Source organism: Argiope bruennichi, chromosome 2 (genome assembly GCF_947563725.1).
Source record: "Argiope bruennichi chromosome 2, qqArgBrue1.1, whole genome shotgun sequence".
NCBI lineage: Eukaryota > Metazoa > Arthropoda > Arachnida > Araneae > Araneidae > Argiope > Argiope bruennichi.
In genome coordinates, this window is record NC_079152.1 from 7,614,392 (window position 1) to 7,629,635 (window position 15,244).

At 34.4% G+C, this 15,244-nt stretch overlaps 1 protein-coding gene across 1 annotated transcript in view; it reads left to right on the plus strand.

Moving 5' to 3' along the window:
* The window catches only part of LOC129959071 (acyloxyacyl hydrolase-like), a 50,792-nt gene extending 36,371 nt beyond the window's left edge, over nt 1–14,421 (plus strand). The window contains exons 12-18 of the mRNA XM_056071867.1: nt 1,223–1,259; nt 2,548–2,622; nt 5,335–5,410; nt 6,349–6,564; nt 7,416–7,512; nt 8,922–8,998; nt 14,134–14,421. Coding sequence (XP_055927842.1) covers nt 1,223–1,259; nt 2,548–2,622; nt 5,335–5,410; nt 6,349–6,564; nt 7,416–7,512; nt 8,922–8,998; nt 14,134–14,262 — 707 coding nt within the window. The 3' untranslated portion in view covers nt 14,263–14,421. The remainder of the gene's footprint in view (nt 1–1,222; nt 1,260–2,547; nt 2,623–5,334; nt 5,411–6,348; nt 6,565–7,415; nt 7,513–8,921; nt 8,999–14,133) is intronic.
* The last annotated feature ends 823 nt before the right edge of the window (nt 14,422–15,244 follow it).

Below are 15,244 nucleotides of genomic sequence, written 5' to 3' on the forward strand. Positions count from 1 at the left end.
TTATAAAAAGAGAGTACGAAAATAAAATAAGTAACACTGCAAAGCTCATTTTTCTAAATTTTAAGGTGATGTACAAATGGGAATTTACTCTTCTAATAGACTTCAAAATTCTGAGGAAAAACGTAAACATTTCGATTTTAATAAGATTTTAATTCGGAATCTAATTAAAATTTATGGAAATACTTTTTTTAGTAAATACCCTTTACTCAAGGAACTGTTTTCCACATTTGGTAACTTTGAGTCTAACGGCCTGCTCGCTGACGCATTTTAAATGATTTTCTCATTTCTTATACTGCGATTGACATGCGTGTCAGCCTGTAAATATTTTGTTGAGATTCTCACAAGGAACAGTACTTCGATTTGACGGTATTACTGCCAAACTTGAAAACTTTCCTAGTCGATAATTCTCCAAATTTTCCGCATTTGTCGATCCGTTTCTACTCCCAGATTGATTTTTTAGACTGTTCAACTATTAATGCGAAATGAAATGCCATTTTGTTCTCTGCTAAGATTGAGAAACACGATTTTAATTGAATCTATATAATGTAGATTAAAATGTCCGAATGAAAGCGGAAATGAAAATCTTGTGTTGGGGTTTTTATCGGGAGAAAACAATTATTTTATCTCCATTCTTACATCAGCAAAAGAACATGAGTGAATGTTTTGAAGGATAAATTCAAATTTCATCATGGACGCTAAAAGGCTCATGAATTAAATTAAAAAGTTTTAGTAAAAATAAAGAAAAATTTTACAGAAATGAAATGAGTACCATTAAACGGTCATTTTTTCAATTTTAAAGTATTGTGAAATTCTTTTTACCAGAAAATAGTTTTGATAAGTTATAGGAAATATCCATCTGGCGTCGGTAAAATCTATTTTCACGCTCGATTAAACTTTCTGTTTGACGTCTGTTTCTCTTACAACTCCTTTCCTGTCACTGAATGGAGTTTTCGGTGACATGGCGACTCTTCTCTTGGAATCAATTTATAAATGAGAAAGTGAAAGTTCCTGTATCGCTTTGTTTACATTTGATGGGTGTCATTCAGCAATAAAGACGATTTCTGTTTCACGCGCGGTAACGTATTGTCTATGGAAATAGCACTTAAAATATTGTATTAAATTAAAACGGTTCGCAGAGCACTGGGGAATGTTACAATGCTGCGTTCATGCAAACTCGATTTTCAAGGAAATTGTAAAAGGACTTTTTTTTTACTTGTTTCAGGAGCGGCGTCCGGTTCGATGCTATCCTACTTGAAAAGGTAAGGAGGTTTCATTATCCTGAAAGTTTTCCTGTGCTCCAGGTTTTAAACCACATAATGATGACATGCGACATTAAATTGCAACAGAAGGGCTTTCACCTCTTTCATTAATTACTATAGCTTTTATTTAATTTTAGTATTTCTTTTACTTTTAAAAAGTCTAATATGATTTTATTTCCAAATAAAGTGTTGAAATAAATAAGAGAAACAATAAAATGTGTTCCTGTCCTGGATGAAGAAACTCTTTCTCAACATGAAATGGATATTTTCTTTCTCATGTACTAAGTATATAAAGATAAAGTGATGCAATTGTCAGTAAATTTCACCTCGAAATATTGATAAATCTCTACGTTTAAGATTCTTCCGCTTCAAAGAAAAACTATTTTGGAATGCAATCTGTCTATGAAAAGCACATTTCAAAAAAAAAAAAAAAAAAAAAAAAAAAAAAAACCGACAAACCGACAAACCGAAAGAATGAAATCTGACATGTGATCTCAATATATATATATATATATATATATATATATATATATATATATATATATATATATATATTCTTGGTTTCTTTCAAATATTGGATAAAATCCGTTTGGGGGAAGTCTGTCCGTCTATCTACCCTCGTGGATGTCAGCACGAAAACTTTGAAATGGATTCCAGCTAAATAGATAAATTTTGGAAGACGGGATGGCAAATTATTTTTTTTAATTATTTGTTTTATGACCTAATGCAATGACTTCTTATTCTTTAAAATCAATAAACTGGTATCCTTTAATGAATATTTTCGCAAACAAGAAATGGAAGAGCGTTTTAATCCACCACTTTAATCTGAATAGTCAGCCACCCTAATGCAAATTATAAACTTATATAAAATAAGATGTTCAGTAAAGATCGCGGTGGCCTGGGCCAAAAAGAATTAAGTTCAAAATCCAATTCAACCCGTGTGCGCCAGCTTGTTGCCGTGGCGGATTTAGCGCGAGTCCGTGCATGTCATACTAAATCCGCCAGGGCCAAATGATTGACCGCTGAGGCGTGCAGAAGTTTGGGGGCGGTGAAGGTTGTTACTGTATGATACCGGAGCCCCCTTTTCTGCCACCGATTCTGATATTATCATCAATGGATCAAGATTTCGTATAATGAAACCATTTCCCAAATTGCTTAGAGCGAGTCACTAAATTAAATTGAACTCACGCAAGTTCTCCCGCAAGCTTTTGTCCCAGCAAAAAGGGACGATTCTCATTTAAAGCTGAAAAGAATCCAATGCATGTTCATCCGCCTTTTCCATTTCCAGCATCGCCCGGAAGCCTCAGATTGACAAGCCTGCCGTCGTCTTCTACGGGATGATGGGCAACGACGTCTGCGAAAGGTAGGAACCACTCGCATGCATTTTTGCTCTTCCTCACGGTCTTTCTAAACGGTTCCTCTCTCTTTTTTCTAATTCTCGTATACATAGTACAGGGAAAGTGTAGTAATCTTCAAAGAATTTGATCTCGATGTTTTGACGAATGACCATTTTTTAACCCTTTAGTTATCGAATTATTTTGCTCAACTTTATTTTTACACGAGTACTTAAGTTTCCTTGCAGAATAATCCCAGAACAGAACGCCGTCTCATACCCCCGTATCCGTTACCTTTCTGGTCACTGAACGGTTTGGTGGGCATGTTACGGGAATTTTATTTAATTAACAAAATATTTACAGTAGAAAAACGAAACAAAGATAACTATTTACAGAATTTACAATTGTATAAAAGAATTATATTAAGAGGAGACCACCGTTACAGAATAATCCCAAGGGATCCAAGATAAATTATTTAATGAATCGAAATATCTTAACTCATTTAATTAGTAATTGAATATTTTTAATTTCAACTTTTAACTTTTAACTGCTTGCTATCTGGGCTACGTTCTGCATGTTCTTTTGAATATTATCAGAAAAAATAGTTATATTACGAAACCAATACTTTTAAGTGCCGTCAGTAAATAAAAGGTTAAACATCACTGAGTTTGAAAAACACATGTTTAGAAAATATACTCTGTTTGCCTTCGGCAAAGAAAACTCAAAAAACTCTTTGAACTAGATAGTTGAAATTTGGTATGCGGTCTTTACACCAAATTTGTATCATTCTGCCAAATTTTGCTTAAAATCTGTTCACTCAGTAGAATTGTGATTTACTGTCAAAATTTATGATTATGGAACTGGAACGTTTTCGAATATTAGGATCGTCGACATTTGACATAATAACTATATATTTTTGAAAATATATATATATATATTGTATCCTCGTATACGGAGTATAGAAAAAGTATTGTAATCGTTAAAAAAAATTCGAAGTCGAGGAGATTTTGATGAATTTCAACGATTTAGTTTCTCTACTTGTTTGGAAAAATCTGTCTACGACACAGGTGCCTCAAAAACGCTGTGATCTAAGAAGATTATATTAGAAATAGGCTCTTTACACAAATTTATAGATTTCTATCACATTTTGAGCTAAATATATTGAGAGGAATTCTGTCTGTTCGATTGCTCAAATGTAAGTTAATACTTACAAAAAGAAGGAAGCTAGGTAGGTAAAATTTAGTACACAGATTTAACTCAATAGTGTAGATATATGTCAAATCTTGAGCCAAATAAAACTGCGGGTTGACAGTCTGTAGGTCTGTATTTCAGAAACATCTAAACTCAATAAATCAAAAACGCAACTACTTAAATGAATCAAATTTTTGGTGTGGAATTTTATATACAAGTGCAGTTTTGTGTGAAATTTTGGTTTCAATCGGTTGAGAAAAACGTGTCTAAGACGCGTTTTCGATTTTTGGATACTATTAACGACATGCCAAAGATTAATAGCAACAAAAACTCACCAAGAATAATTTGATAGATTCATTAAATTCGTGAGAAAAAATATTTCGTTACTATTGTGCGTCAATGCCATGCAAGGCTTTCTCTGGCATGACAAATTTATTAGAGAGAGTTTTAGGGAGACCACTCCGTCTGGTTTAATCTGACATCTTATTCTGTAACCCCATTCTTTATCCAGCAAATTACAGCACCCATTAGGAAAATAGAAATCTTTTCCCATTAGTTTATCGGGTCTCCCTAAAACTTTCTTATCGGACCTCTCTAAGAAAGGTCCGATAAAGCACTGAATAGTTCGTACATGGTTAGGCTTTAGAAGTTGGACTGCATTTAAGTCCAGAGGAAATTGGAGGTTAGACGAGCAACGATCTCTGCACTTGATGGTGCGGGACATGGCTGCGGGACGTGTTATTTTCACAATTTTTAAAACACTCATTATAGGACTGAAATCTGAGTGATTGGAATAGATGATTGGAAGTGATTGGAAGATCACGGCTGATCTTCATTGAATAGTTCCCACGGAAAGAATGGTGGCATTACTCTCCGTGGAAGACATGCATGCTAAAAACACAGATTTTTATTCGTGCTTAGCGTTATTCACATACAAATCAGTCGCTTTAAGAATAAAAAAACCTATCTGAGTTGCTTGGCGCCAAAACAGAAGTTGAAATTTGCACATTCTATAATGACGCAGATAAAGGGACGATGACCCTTTTAAACCCGACCTGTATTACAGAAGATGCTGGACTTTTCTATTGCAGATCATGCAACCCATTTTTTTTCATATTAAAAATCCAGTATGAGACAAATTTTAATATAAATTAATTATAATTAAAACCTAAACTTTTACTTATAATTAAAACCTAAAAATAGTAATTGTAGCTCAATTTTAATCGAGAACAATCAAGAAACTTTAGCGCGTCTTTAACTTCCAGCAGTTCACATTCCAGAACTGGAAGTCAGTAAAAAAATCAATGTGCAAAATTTTAAATTTATAAACTTGAAGTGTGTAAAAAAGAGTTTCCGTAGGAAAATGTGTTGCAAGATGAAATATTTTCTCTTTGGATTATATTTCAACAAATTGCTACCAAAAAAGACTTCGCTTGAGTTTTCCAGAAGATGCAAACTTACATATTTAATCGTGTTTCTTCTATTAAGCATCTGATTCGTGTTAATGTATAAAATCAATAGATTGACGAAGTGTTCTTGTTCCCCATCAGGTGGATGAAATCTCTGGACGACCTCACAACTCCCGAGGAATTTAGATCGAATGTCATCAAAACATTGGACACTCTGGTAAGGAAAAAGAATTTAAAAGATACGTTTTACTTCTAACACGTTCAGGAAATTCTAAAATTTATTTAACCAGTAAACTGCGGTATTTATTTTTGAAAGTCCCCATTTTAAAGTCAAGCAATGACGAATATATTAGTCGAACGAAATGCAAATGATTGCATATAAATTTTGCAAAAAAATCTTAATAAAGCGAATAAGATTTCATTTCTATTAGATAAAAAATTACACATCAGCCGCTTGAAAATGAAATTCTAGACACATGTCGAGCACATCTAACTAATGTTAATGATGATTGCAGTTTTGATCAGAGCACTTTTATTTTTGAAGCAAAAACCAACTTAAAATTCGAAACAATGAGAAATACGAATTGTGTTGAAAATAAGAAAAATAAAATTATTTTTGGAAATACAACTATTAGTGTGCCAAAAAGTGGAACACAGTATTTTTTCCCTATCCAAACCACGGCGTCAAAATAAATATTTCCATCACTGATCTTTATTTCCATCAATATCTATGCTTATATCGATATGATAAACCATATCTAATGGTAAGGGGGGTTTGCGCTCGGCCAGTTATAAGATGGCTAGTAAGACAACGCATACGCAGAAAGGGAGGGATTTATGTTTGTCCTAATTTCATCATATAGATTCAAGCATTCCATGCCTGGCTATAAATTGCTGTTTTGACATCCTCGATTTTTTTCATTTTATTATACACAAAGAAATATGGTAAAATAAAGAAAAAGCTGAACGCATTTAAATTAGAAAAAAAAATGGCAAAGGATCAGATACAATGACTCTCCTAGTGAAGATGATCCACATCTGGTGGTTCGTATGCACTTAACTATATGTGGGAAAGAGGGTGACGTTACATCTGGTCGGAATACTAATTACTATATGAGGAAAAAGGGGAAACGTTACAGTTTACTCTTTATTCAGGAGGGGATCCTCCCCGAAGGAAGTCACGTGCTTCTCATCGGCCTCGTGAACGGCAGTTTCATCTTCGACACGATGGGTGAGCGGCTGCATCCCATCGGACGGTTGCGCGGTGACGTCCGCTACAAAGACGGCTACGAGTGGTTCAACTGCATGCGCATAGGACCCTGTTTCGGGTGGATGAACAAGAACGCTACCATCCGAGATGCCACCAGCCAGGTAAGTCCACCGTTCATTCAGTATTTCGCTGAAGTCCTTGGTTTCAGATCCTCCGATGAGATGGCATTTCCATTCTAAAGGAGGCCACCAGATTCATAGAAATGATGAAATAACATCGAATATTGCGACGATTACAGTAAGATTAACCCTATCGCATACAATGACGAGCCTGATTCGCGTATTGAATTACTGATTTAATTTTAAATTTACAAGCAAGTTAAAGTATTAAGCAATTTAAAACGCAAAAATTATTTAGAAACGCTTCACTAGCTCAGATATTCCTTATGTTACTATAGGAATTAAAATAACATTAAATATTTTAGATAGGACGTGTCATCTCATTAGGTAGTAAATTCTTAGGTCGTGGGGTTAAAGAGATATGAACATTTAAACTTTTAGTACTTAAGTCTCTGTAAATTAAATAAGTGACCAAAATTATTGAAAACTATGTTCTGGCCATGATTAAGTCATAATGCTATATAGAACATTTTATTGAATGTAGCACCATGTCATAGTGTTTTATTCTAAAACACAAAATAATTATATGAAAGTAGCATTGAGGCTATATGAAAACGATATAAAGACTGACTGCTCAAACTTATAGGGATGTTTCTAATTATGGAGAGCATGTATTGGAGAGTACATTACTTCAAATGACAAAAGTAATTTAAAATGAAATGATGGATGAATTCCGAAAAAAAAAAAGCTTTTATGATCTCAGCTTGTATAATTGTTGGATAGACTACGTAAATTAGTAATTACTAGCCGATTTATAACAATATCTCTTAGAAAATACTTCAGATACTGGTATGGTGCAAGTGATCATCACTCAAAGTTTCTTTGCATTTCAGAGAGCCGAGGAACTCACTAATGTGTTGAAGGACATCGCAGCAAACAAAAAATATGATTCGTTTTCCATCCACTTCCTCAGCAATCCATTGAGCACAGGTGAGCTGCTGCAGTTCTGTTTGAAATTGACTTTCCACAAAATAACTCGGGAAAGATTCTTGCTCCTTTATGATACCCCTCCTCATTGCGAGGCATAGTGTAACTAAAACGTGAAATGATCCAAAACCAAGAGAGTTTTGACAAGCTGCTGCTCTGGTACGCTTTGTTGTTTTGACAGTCCTTTTTGTTTCTGGAAGATAAGATTCCCAAAGACTTATGCCCCTCTAGGTAACCAGTCTGATATCCTCCTAATCTCGGACTGACTGGCTGCCACGTAGTCTTTATCAACTCTTTCTTTTGGGGGACTTCACATTTTAATGCCAAATATGGTCTCAAGAAGTAAAAGCAATGGCATCACCTTGGCGCCATTTATCCTTGCTATGTTATTAACGACTCTCGAAATTGAAAAGATGTCAAACCCCTTATGCCACTGAGTAGGAGCGAAGTTTCTTTGGTTGCGCGGGCGCGGTGGTTGATGGTAAGGTCTTGGATTCAAAACAGGAGGGCTCCAAATTCGATACCCGATTGCTCCGAAGATTCATCGTGTCAGTAGATCCGGTGTACATTAAATCCATCGGGGCCGAATGTGTGATGCGGAAGTTTGGAGAGGTGGGAGGCGCTGATCCAGACACTGTCCTAATTATCTGATCGAGGCTCAAAATTACGAGGTCCATTCTAAAATAGCACTAGCGTTGCTTTAAAAATGGGACATCAGTATAACTAACCTAACCATCCCTGTTTGGGCTGTAGATGAATGCTTTGCTAGGGACTCTTTGATGGACAGAAAATTCATTTTTTTCATGATGCACAGAACAACCATGATGTAGAAATGTAGGAATCGCATCTCAAAAGCGAATTTTATTGCGGAGATTGAATTGCGGAATCTAATGGCGACTACCCACTACAGAAAATGGTTTTTTAGTTTATTTTTCTCGCTTATGACATCATCAGCAAGAGAACCAGACGGAGAAGGTTTGCAGCTAAACAACTCTTTCTCAGTTCAAATGAGAATACGATAAAAGAGAAAAATAAATCAAAAATAACATATGTAATGCCCTGAAATAGTTTATGGTGGGGAGGCATGCTCCGAAAAGTTCAACTCATTAATTTTTTTTTTTTGAATGATGCTTAGTCAGTGCTAATTTGAGGTTCAAATTGATTGCCATGTGGTATTTAAAACAATTTATTTATTTATTTTTTAATAAATGCGATATATAGAATAACCGAGGAACACTTTCGTCGCTAGTCGATAAATGCTTGTCAAACAGTCATTCTCCTGGATGATGGTTAAAATTGAAGTGTTGTTTCAAAGGAGAAAATCTTTTGAAAAAAAAAAAGTTTTGCGACTGTACCATAATTTTAAGTCGAACCCATTTCAGTTGCGCTCATACTTAACTCTGTTTTTTCAGTTATTCGTCAGTGGGAAAAAGATGGTTTCGCGCTGTGGAAACTTCTTGAACCCGTAGACAGTCTGCATCCTGTGCAGGTAAGATAAATATTCCACTCGATCGTAGATGCGTATGTGAGGCATTTTTAACCTAAACATTTTTTCTTTTGTAAAAGATTTTCTAATAATTTTCTCAACATCTGCAGTTGTTACTTCTTAGATGGTTAGGTAGGAGGAGACAAAAAGAGCAGATACTGGAAAATGGTTAATTTTTTCTTTTTCGTGTATTGTTACGGAGTATCCTCCACTAAGTCTGTAAAGACAACGGGTTTGCTTCTAGATGTATGCTGTAACACAATCGACAGACCTCAGTAACAAACGACGACTTTTATTCACACGAAGACACGAATACACAGACAACAAATACACAGCTGAGACGTACACATAGCAGCACACTACAACAAACAGTAGCCCATAAGAATTAATCGGTAGTAATAACAATCACAGCACACAAAGCGGTCAGACAGAATTTAGCGGGAGGAGGGAATCTATATAGCTACTCTCTACAGTTTCTCCAAACGCCTGCAATTCTCCACTGTCTCCTCGCTTACCTTACATCCATTGCTGACTCACTACTACAAGACTGGCTCTTCTCACACGACTCGATTTTGCTTCTGCAATAAACTCCAGGATTTTGCACACAGCTCGACTCAGCAATCGCTTGAATTCCACTCAACGCTTGCGTTGGATTGATCCAACTATTGCGCCATTGACTCGCTATGCGATTCTAAACCTCTCGACGATTCTATCCACGACTGTCTTTGGCTTGGACAACCGGCCTTTCATAGTTCCCGTAGTCAGAGAAGGTTCTGGAACAAGCAAGCATATCTCAGCTTTTATTGGCTCTATCGCCAAAATTCTTGAAGATTCTAGTATTATTTATTTTGTCGCGAAATTCGTTGCCGATCCCTGGACACTGGATCAGCATTCAATAGAGCTGATCGTAAAACGGTTTTTCCAGCGATTGAACTCACCGTGCTGGGAAGCAACATTACATATTTGTAACAATATGAAGTAGTGCCATCGCCAAACATTTGGACTCCATATTTTGACGCATCTCCACGTTTTACACTTCATTGAGTTCTACAAATCTATTTTTGGTATTATATCTGTCTAGACAAAGATAACTCAAAAGTATTTCAAGCCGGACGGAGGAAATATGGTATATTTTCTTTATACAAAATTTGTTCTGAGGAAGTTTGTCTGTCGGGCTGCTCCAACATCATTTAACACAATCATTACAAAATGAAGTAAGCTGGATAGCTGGGGGTTAAGCTGGACACAGTTTAACCCCCTAGAGTGCAAAGATCTATGAAACTTTGATCCAAATTAAACAAGGGGTTGACTATTGTCGGTCTTTATTTTCAAAAGCAGGTAAACGCAATAGTTCGAAAACGCAATGACTTAAATATATCAAATTTGATATGTAATGTTGCGAGTGCGGTTGCAGTTTTGTGTCAAATTTTGCTTTAATAGGTGAGGAAAAAATGCATCGGAAACAATAATGCGCCTTTATGCGAAAAAGTGTTTGGGAAGACCATTCCATGCACCAGTGAATGGGATGTCGGCATCCAGTAGCTTTGCGATATGTTTCTCGTTAGGGTTGGGGAAAAAATGGAAAATATATGATGAAATATTTGTTTAAATATCATATAAGTTTTTTTGATATTTTTATGTAGAAAAATTATTTTACGTTTAGAAAGTTTTTATTAGTGGAAAGGGTAAAAAAAAAAAGTATGTATGAAAAAAAAATCGTGTAAAAGCAGAGACCATTTAAATTTTCTTTATTCTTGTGGAAGATCATTCTTATCTCTGAAACGCAACTTATAGGCGAGAAAAAATGATTCATTCCATAAAAGCAATATATTTTTTCAAATTTTAAATGTATATAAAATAAGGTGTCATTGCCCAGTCAATTGGAATCAAACCGAGGTGCTATTTTAAACCTCCACTACGTGCGCTGAAAGGTGAATGAAAATGTTGCATCTTCAACTCCTTCTAAAAATATCCTTTCGACGACCCTTTTTGTTCGCAGTATAAGAAAAAGAATATTCTGTACCCTCCTGTCATTTCATAATTGTTATGCGAATGAAGAAAAGGAGAGTATGCAAATGATGAGAGCTTTCAAAAGGTAAACAAATAACTTGCTGAGGCGAAAAAGGGATCGAAAATAGTTGAAAATCACTTGTAAACCCACGACTTCTAAGCAGGTAAAAATATATAAAATGTTTAAAAACAATTTTTTTTTTTTTTTTTTTATTGAGAACAGATAGGCATCTGTCTGATTTGAGTTAGCTTTCTATGTATGCAAAGATACGCAGAAATGGACTTCAAATCTTTTGAGAGAACCCATGTATGAACTCGACAGCTTTTCTGTTATATAAGGGCATTTTTTTATTGAAGGGGAGTTCTTGAACAATAATTTTTAACCTCCATGATGTAACACAAATAATCCCGTTTTTACTTATTCCCAAGATATCTTTGCAAAATCTTGAGAAGCACGGCGCATCCTATTGACTAGGAAGGCAGAAAGCATTTTGAACATAGTTTCAGAAAGGAATGGAGACAGCGTTTGGCAACTCACCAAAGAGTTACCGTGAGAAAAAGCTACGCAGCTCAGAAATAAAAGAGAAGCCTGAATTCGATTGATTAGAACATAATTATTTTTAGAAAATAGTTAAATTGAAATGATCAAAATCACCACACACATATATAATTGTAATGTGGAGTATTTCTGTTAAGAATCTATTTAAAACTCTTCGTATTCATTCCAGTTTATTCGTGGAAAGATTTGAATTTCAAAAATCAAAACCAGAATGTGGCGACAATGCTAAAAAAGGAGATTTTCCTTTTTTATTATATTTCAATGAAATCCAGGGCCGTGATGTCATGGTAGTAAGTAGGGATTGCAATACCGGACCAAAAGTTCAATACCGGTATTCGGTATTTTTTAAATCTTAATACCGGGATACCGGTTTTAGAAAAAGAAAGAAAACACAGGTGTTTCTTTGTTTTATTTGCCAGTTTTGTTAGAGAGTGTAAATATCACAAAAAATAATATGGAACTTATAAATTATAACAGTATATAATCACAAAAAAGTAAAGAAACATCTTATTTATTTAAATCACAAAAAAGTGTAAATCTCACTATTCAGTCTGGGGTATTATTACAACTTTTTGAAATGTGATCTTAAAAAACATACTGCATCAATTGTACTGTCACTAAACCTGAAAAGTAATTTTGTGTAAAAATTACCAGCAGTCGAAAACGCTCTTTTGGCATCTACGCTAGTAGGTGGTACTGTTAGCAATGCGCAATATACTTTTTAAAAGTATTTACCTCTAAATCCCTCATCTTCAAATAAATCGATTTCTCGTCGGATGGTTTTGGATATAGCTGATTTCTGTATTGTATTTTGGTTCGTTGAAATTTTTTTATTTATCGCTAATTCTAATTTTTGTTCAAGAGACAATTCCTTTTCACTATCGACAGTAGTGACATCATAATCTTCGATAATTGAACCGAATTCTTCTGAATGTGGATAAAAAATTTTAAGAAAATTTACTCTAAACTTAATCAGATTTGAACTGGTTATTTTCTTTTCTTCTTTTTCATTTTTAAAATCATTATAATTATGTAAATACCGTAAGACATTTTCTATTTCGGTATGCCTTTCTTCTGTGCGATTTTTCAATATAATATATAATTCTTCAGATAGTGATGTGTGCTGTTATTTCAGTGACTGCAACATGAAATTTATTGTTGCATTAGCTGTTAATAAATTAGAATCTCTCCGACACAATGCCTCAATAGTCAGTTTTATTGGAAGTAGAGCTGATGCAGTTCTGGATATTAAGTCGAATTCACTATCTGAAAAATTAATTTACAGGTTTAAGTCGATTATTGCTTTTTGGATTGGACTTCTCAGTTTCAAAAATCGTTCCATCATTAGGAGTAAACTGTTCCAACGTGTTTTAGAATCTAATATTCACATATATTCTGTTTTATTTTCAGTTAATAGATATTTTAGTAAAATATCCTTTTTATAGGGGAACGTTTAAATATCTTAACAATTTTTCGAACTTTATAAATTATAGGAAGCAATTCTTGATAGGTTAATAATTTCATCCTCATTAGCAATATCTTCTTCAACAATTACATTGTCATTATCTTCATTGTCAATATCACTCTTACTCTTTTCAAAGTTGGAATCCGAAATTTCTATATCCATAATATTTGGATTCTTCTGTTTTTATTTTTTTGGTATAATACATCTATTATTCCTAATTGAATTCCATGTGCATAGCACAACTGCTAATTTACACCAATCAACTTTCCACCTTTTTTCATAATTGTTGCTCCATCAGTCGTTAAGGATACAATATTTTCTTTCAGGGATAATCCATGTTTCGCTAATTTAGATTTAAGCAATTAATTAGCGAATTAATTTCGCCCCTTATGGAGACATAAAAACAAAAACGCATACTATTTTGCTATGTTCGCAATACCTGAACATATAGTGCAGAAATTATCCTGAGCGGTATTTAAACTTGTGAATACCGGTATTACAAAATTGTACAAATGGCTCAAAATACCGGTATTCGGTATCCCGGTATTGCAATCCCTAGTAGTAAGGTCTCGGCTCCGGAACCGAAGGGTTTCATCTTCAAGACCCGATTCCATCGAAGAACCGTCGTGTTGGTGTTCTTAAATCCGACGGGGCCAAATGTCCTCTCGCTGGTGTGGTGTCGAAGTTTGGAGAGGGGGCTACTAGCTTGTCGCCCTCGTCATCTGACCGCGGTTCAAAATGACGAGGTCTGTCCCAAAATAGCCCATGTTGCATTAAAACGGGACGTTAATATAACTAAACTAAACTTAATTGAAATCCATTCATGCAAACTGATGACAAATGCTCAATTTTAAAAAGCAAGATGACTGCTAAGCTAAACAAAATGCGAGGAAACTATCAAAGACCAAGATTAACTGCTTAAAATTTCAGCAATACTTTAAATCAGAAAATTAAGAGTTTTTTTTATTATTATTCTTGTGCCTTTATAGGTTTTGCTGCTCCTTTTAACACACTTTGTACACTACCCATGTGAAAACTTGTTGCACAATAGTGATATGAAAATTTAATCGTCACATGTAACCTTTTTTTTCTTTTGTTTCGTAGGAAGTCCTGCCCCTCATCACCCAGGCCATGTGGTCCGAAATCGAAGCAAACTATCCAGAAATACTGGGGGACGTGAATCCAAACAATGGAGCCATTCGCAAAATTTTTGGTGACCAAGGTGGACACTAACCTGAGAACTGTTCATTCCATTTGTAATATAGTTTCACCCAAGCAATTCACGAGATTAACATGGGACTACCTGCTTCATCCAAATAATTTATAATTATTCATTGCTTATAGACTCAGGATATACTCATCTTTTGGATGCAATAAATGGTTTATCGAAAAGCTCGTCTATTTTATGCTCTTGGCCAATCATTTCGACATTTCATTCGAACTGAAATAAACTATAAAATCAGAAATTTAGTAGACTTCAAGGTTAGGTGAACCGGTTCACAGACACCAATAGTCTCAAACTTATCTAATATGCACATTTTTTTGTTTCATATGTTTTCTTTCAAGTAGGAATAATTTATACAGATATGAAACGAGAAAGTTCCATCTTAAAATAGTATGAAAAGTGTTTGTTTTCTCTGAATATATTGGTAAAAATAGGTTTTTAATAGGCTAAAATTGTTGAATGTACACATATTTATTCTATCAAACTTTATCAATGTTTTCTTTCAAACTGAATAAAGCTTGTGAAATAAATGAGCAACTCTCATGAGGTCATGGTGAGATATACAAGTTTTGATTTCTTGCCATTTATTGTTCCAAATACTCGTTTAATATAAATATTCATCAAATCGTGCAGTTCCAGCATTTTCTTCTGATCGAACTATTAATGAAATCATCAGTTCTGTTGCCGAAAACTTTGTATTTTATTTTAGGTAGATTTATTAGTCCGAATAAGCCGAATTTTGTTTAAAGCATACATAGTATTCCCCTATTTTCTAATATTAAGATAATTAATGTTTTATGATGCTTATTTAAAAAACTGGAATGAATTCAAAATTTCCATGACAGCATGTTAAAATGCAATAAAAGTCGAAAAAGTGTAAAAAAAAAACACCCCTAAAAGAACAAATCAAAATTCCAAAGGAAGATTTTGATAACTTAAAAATGTAATTATCATTTTCTTTTTGCAATATGTTTTTTTTTAAAAAATAAA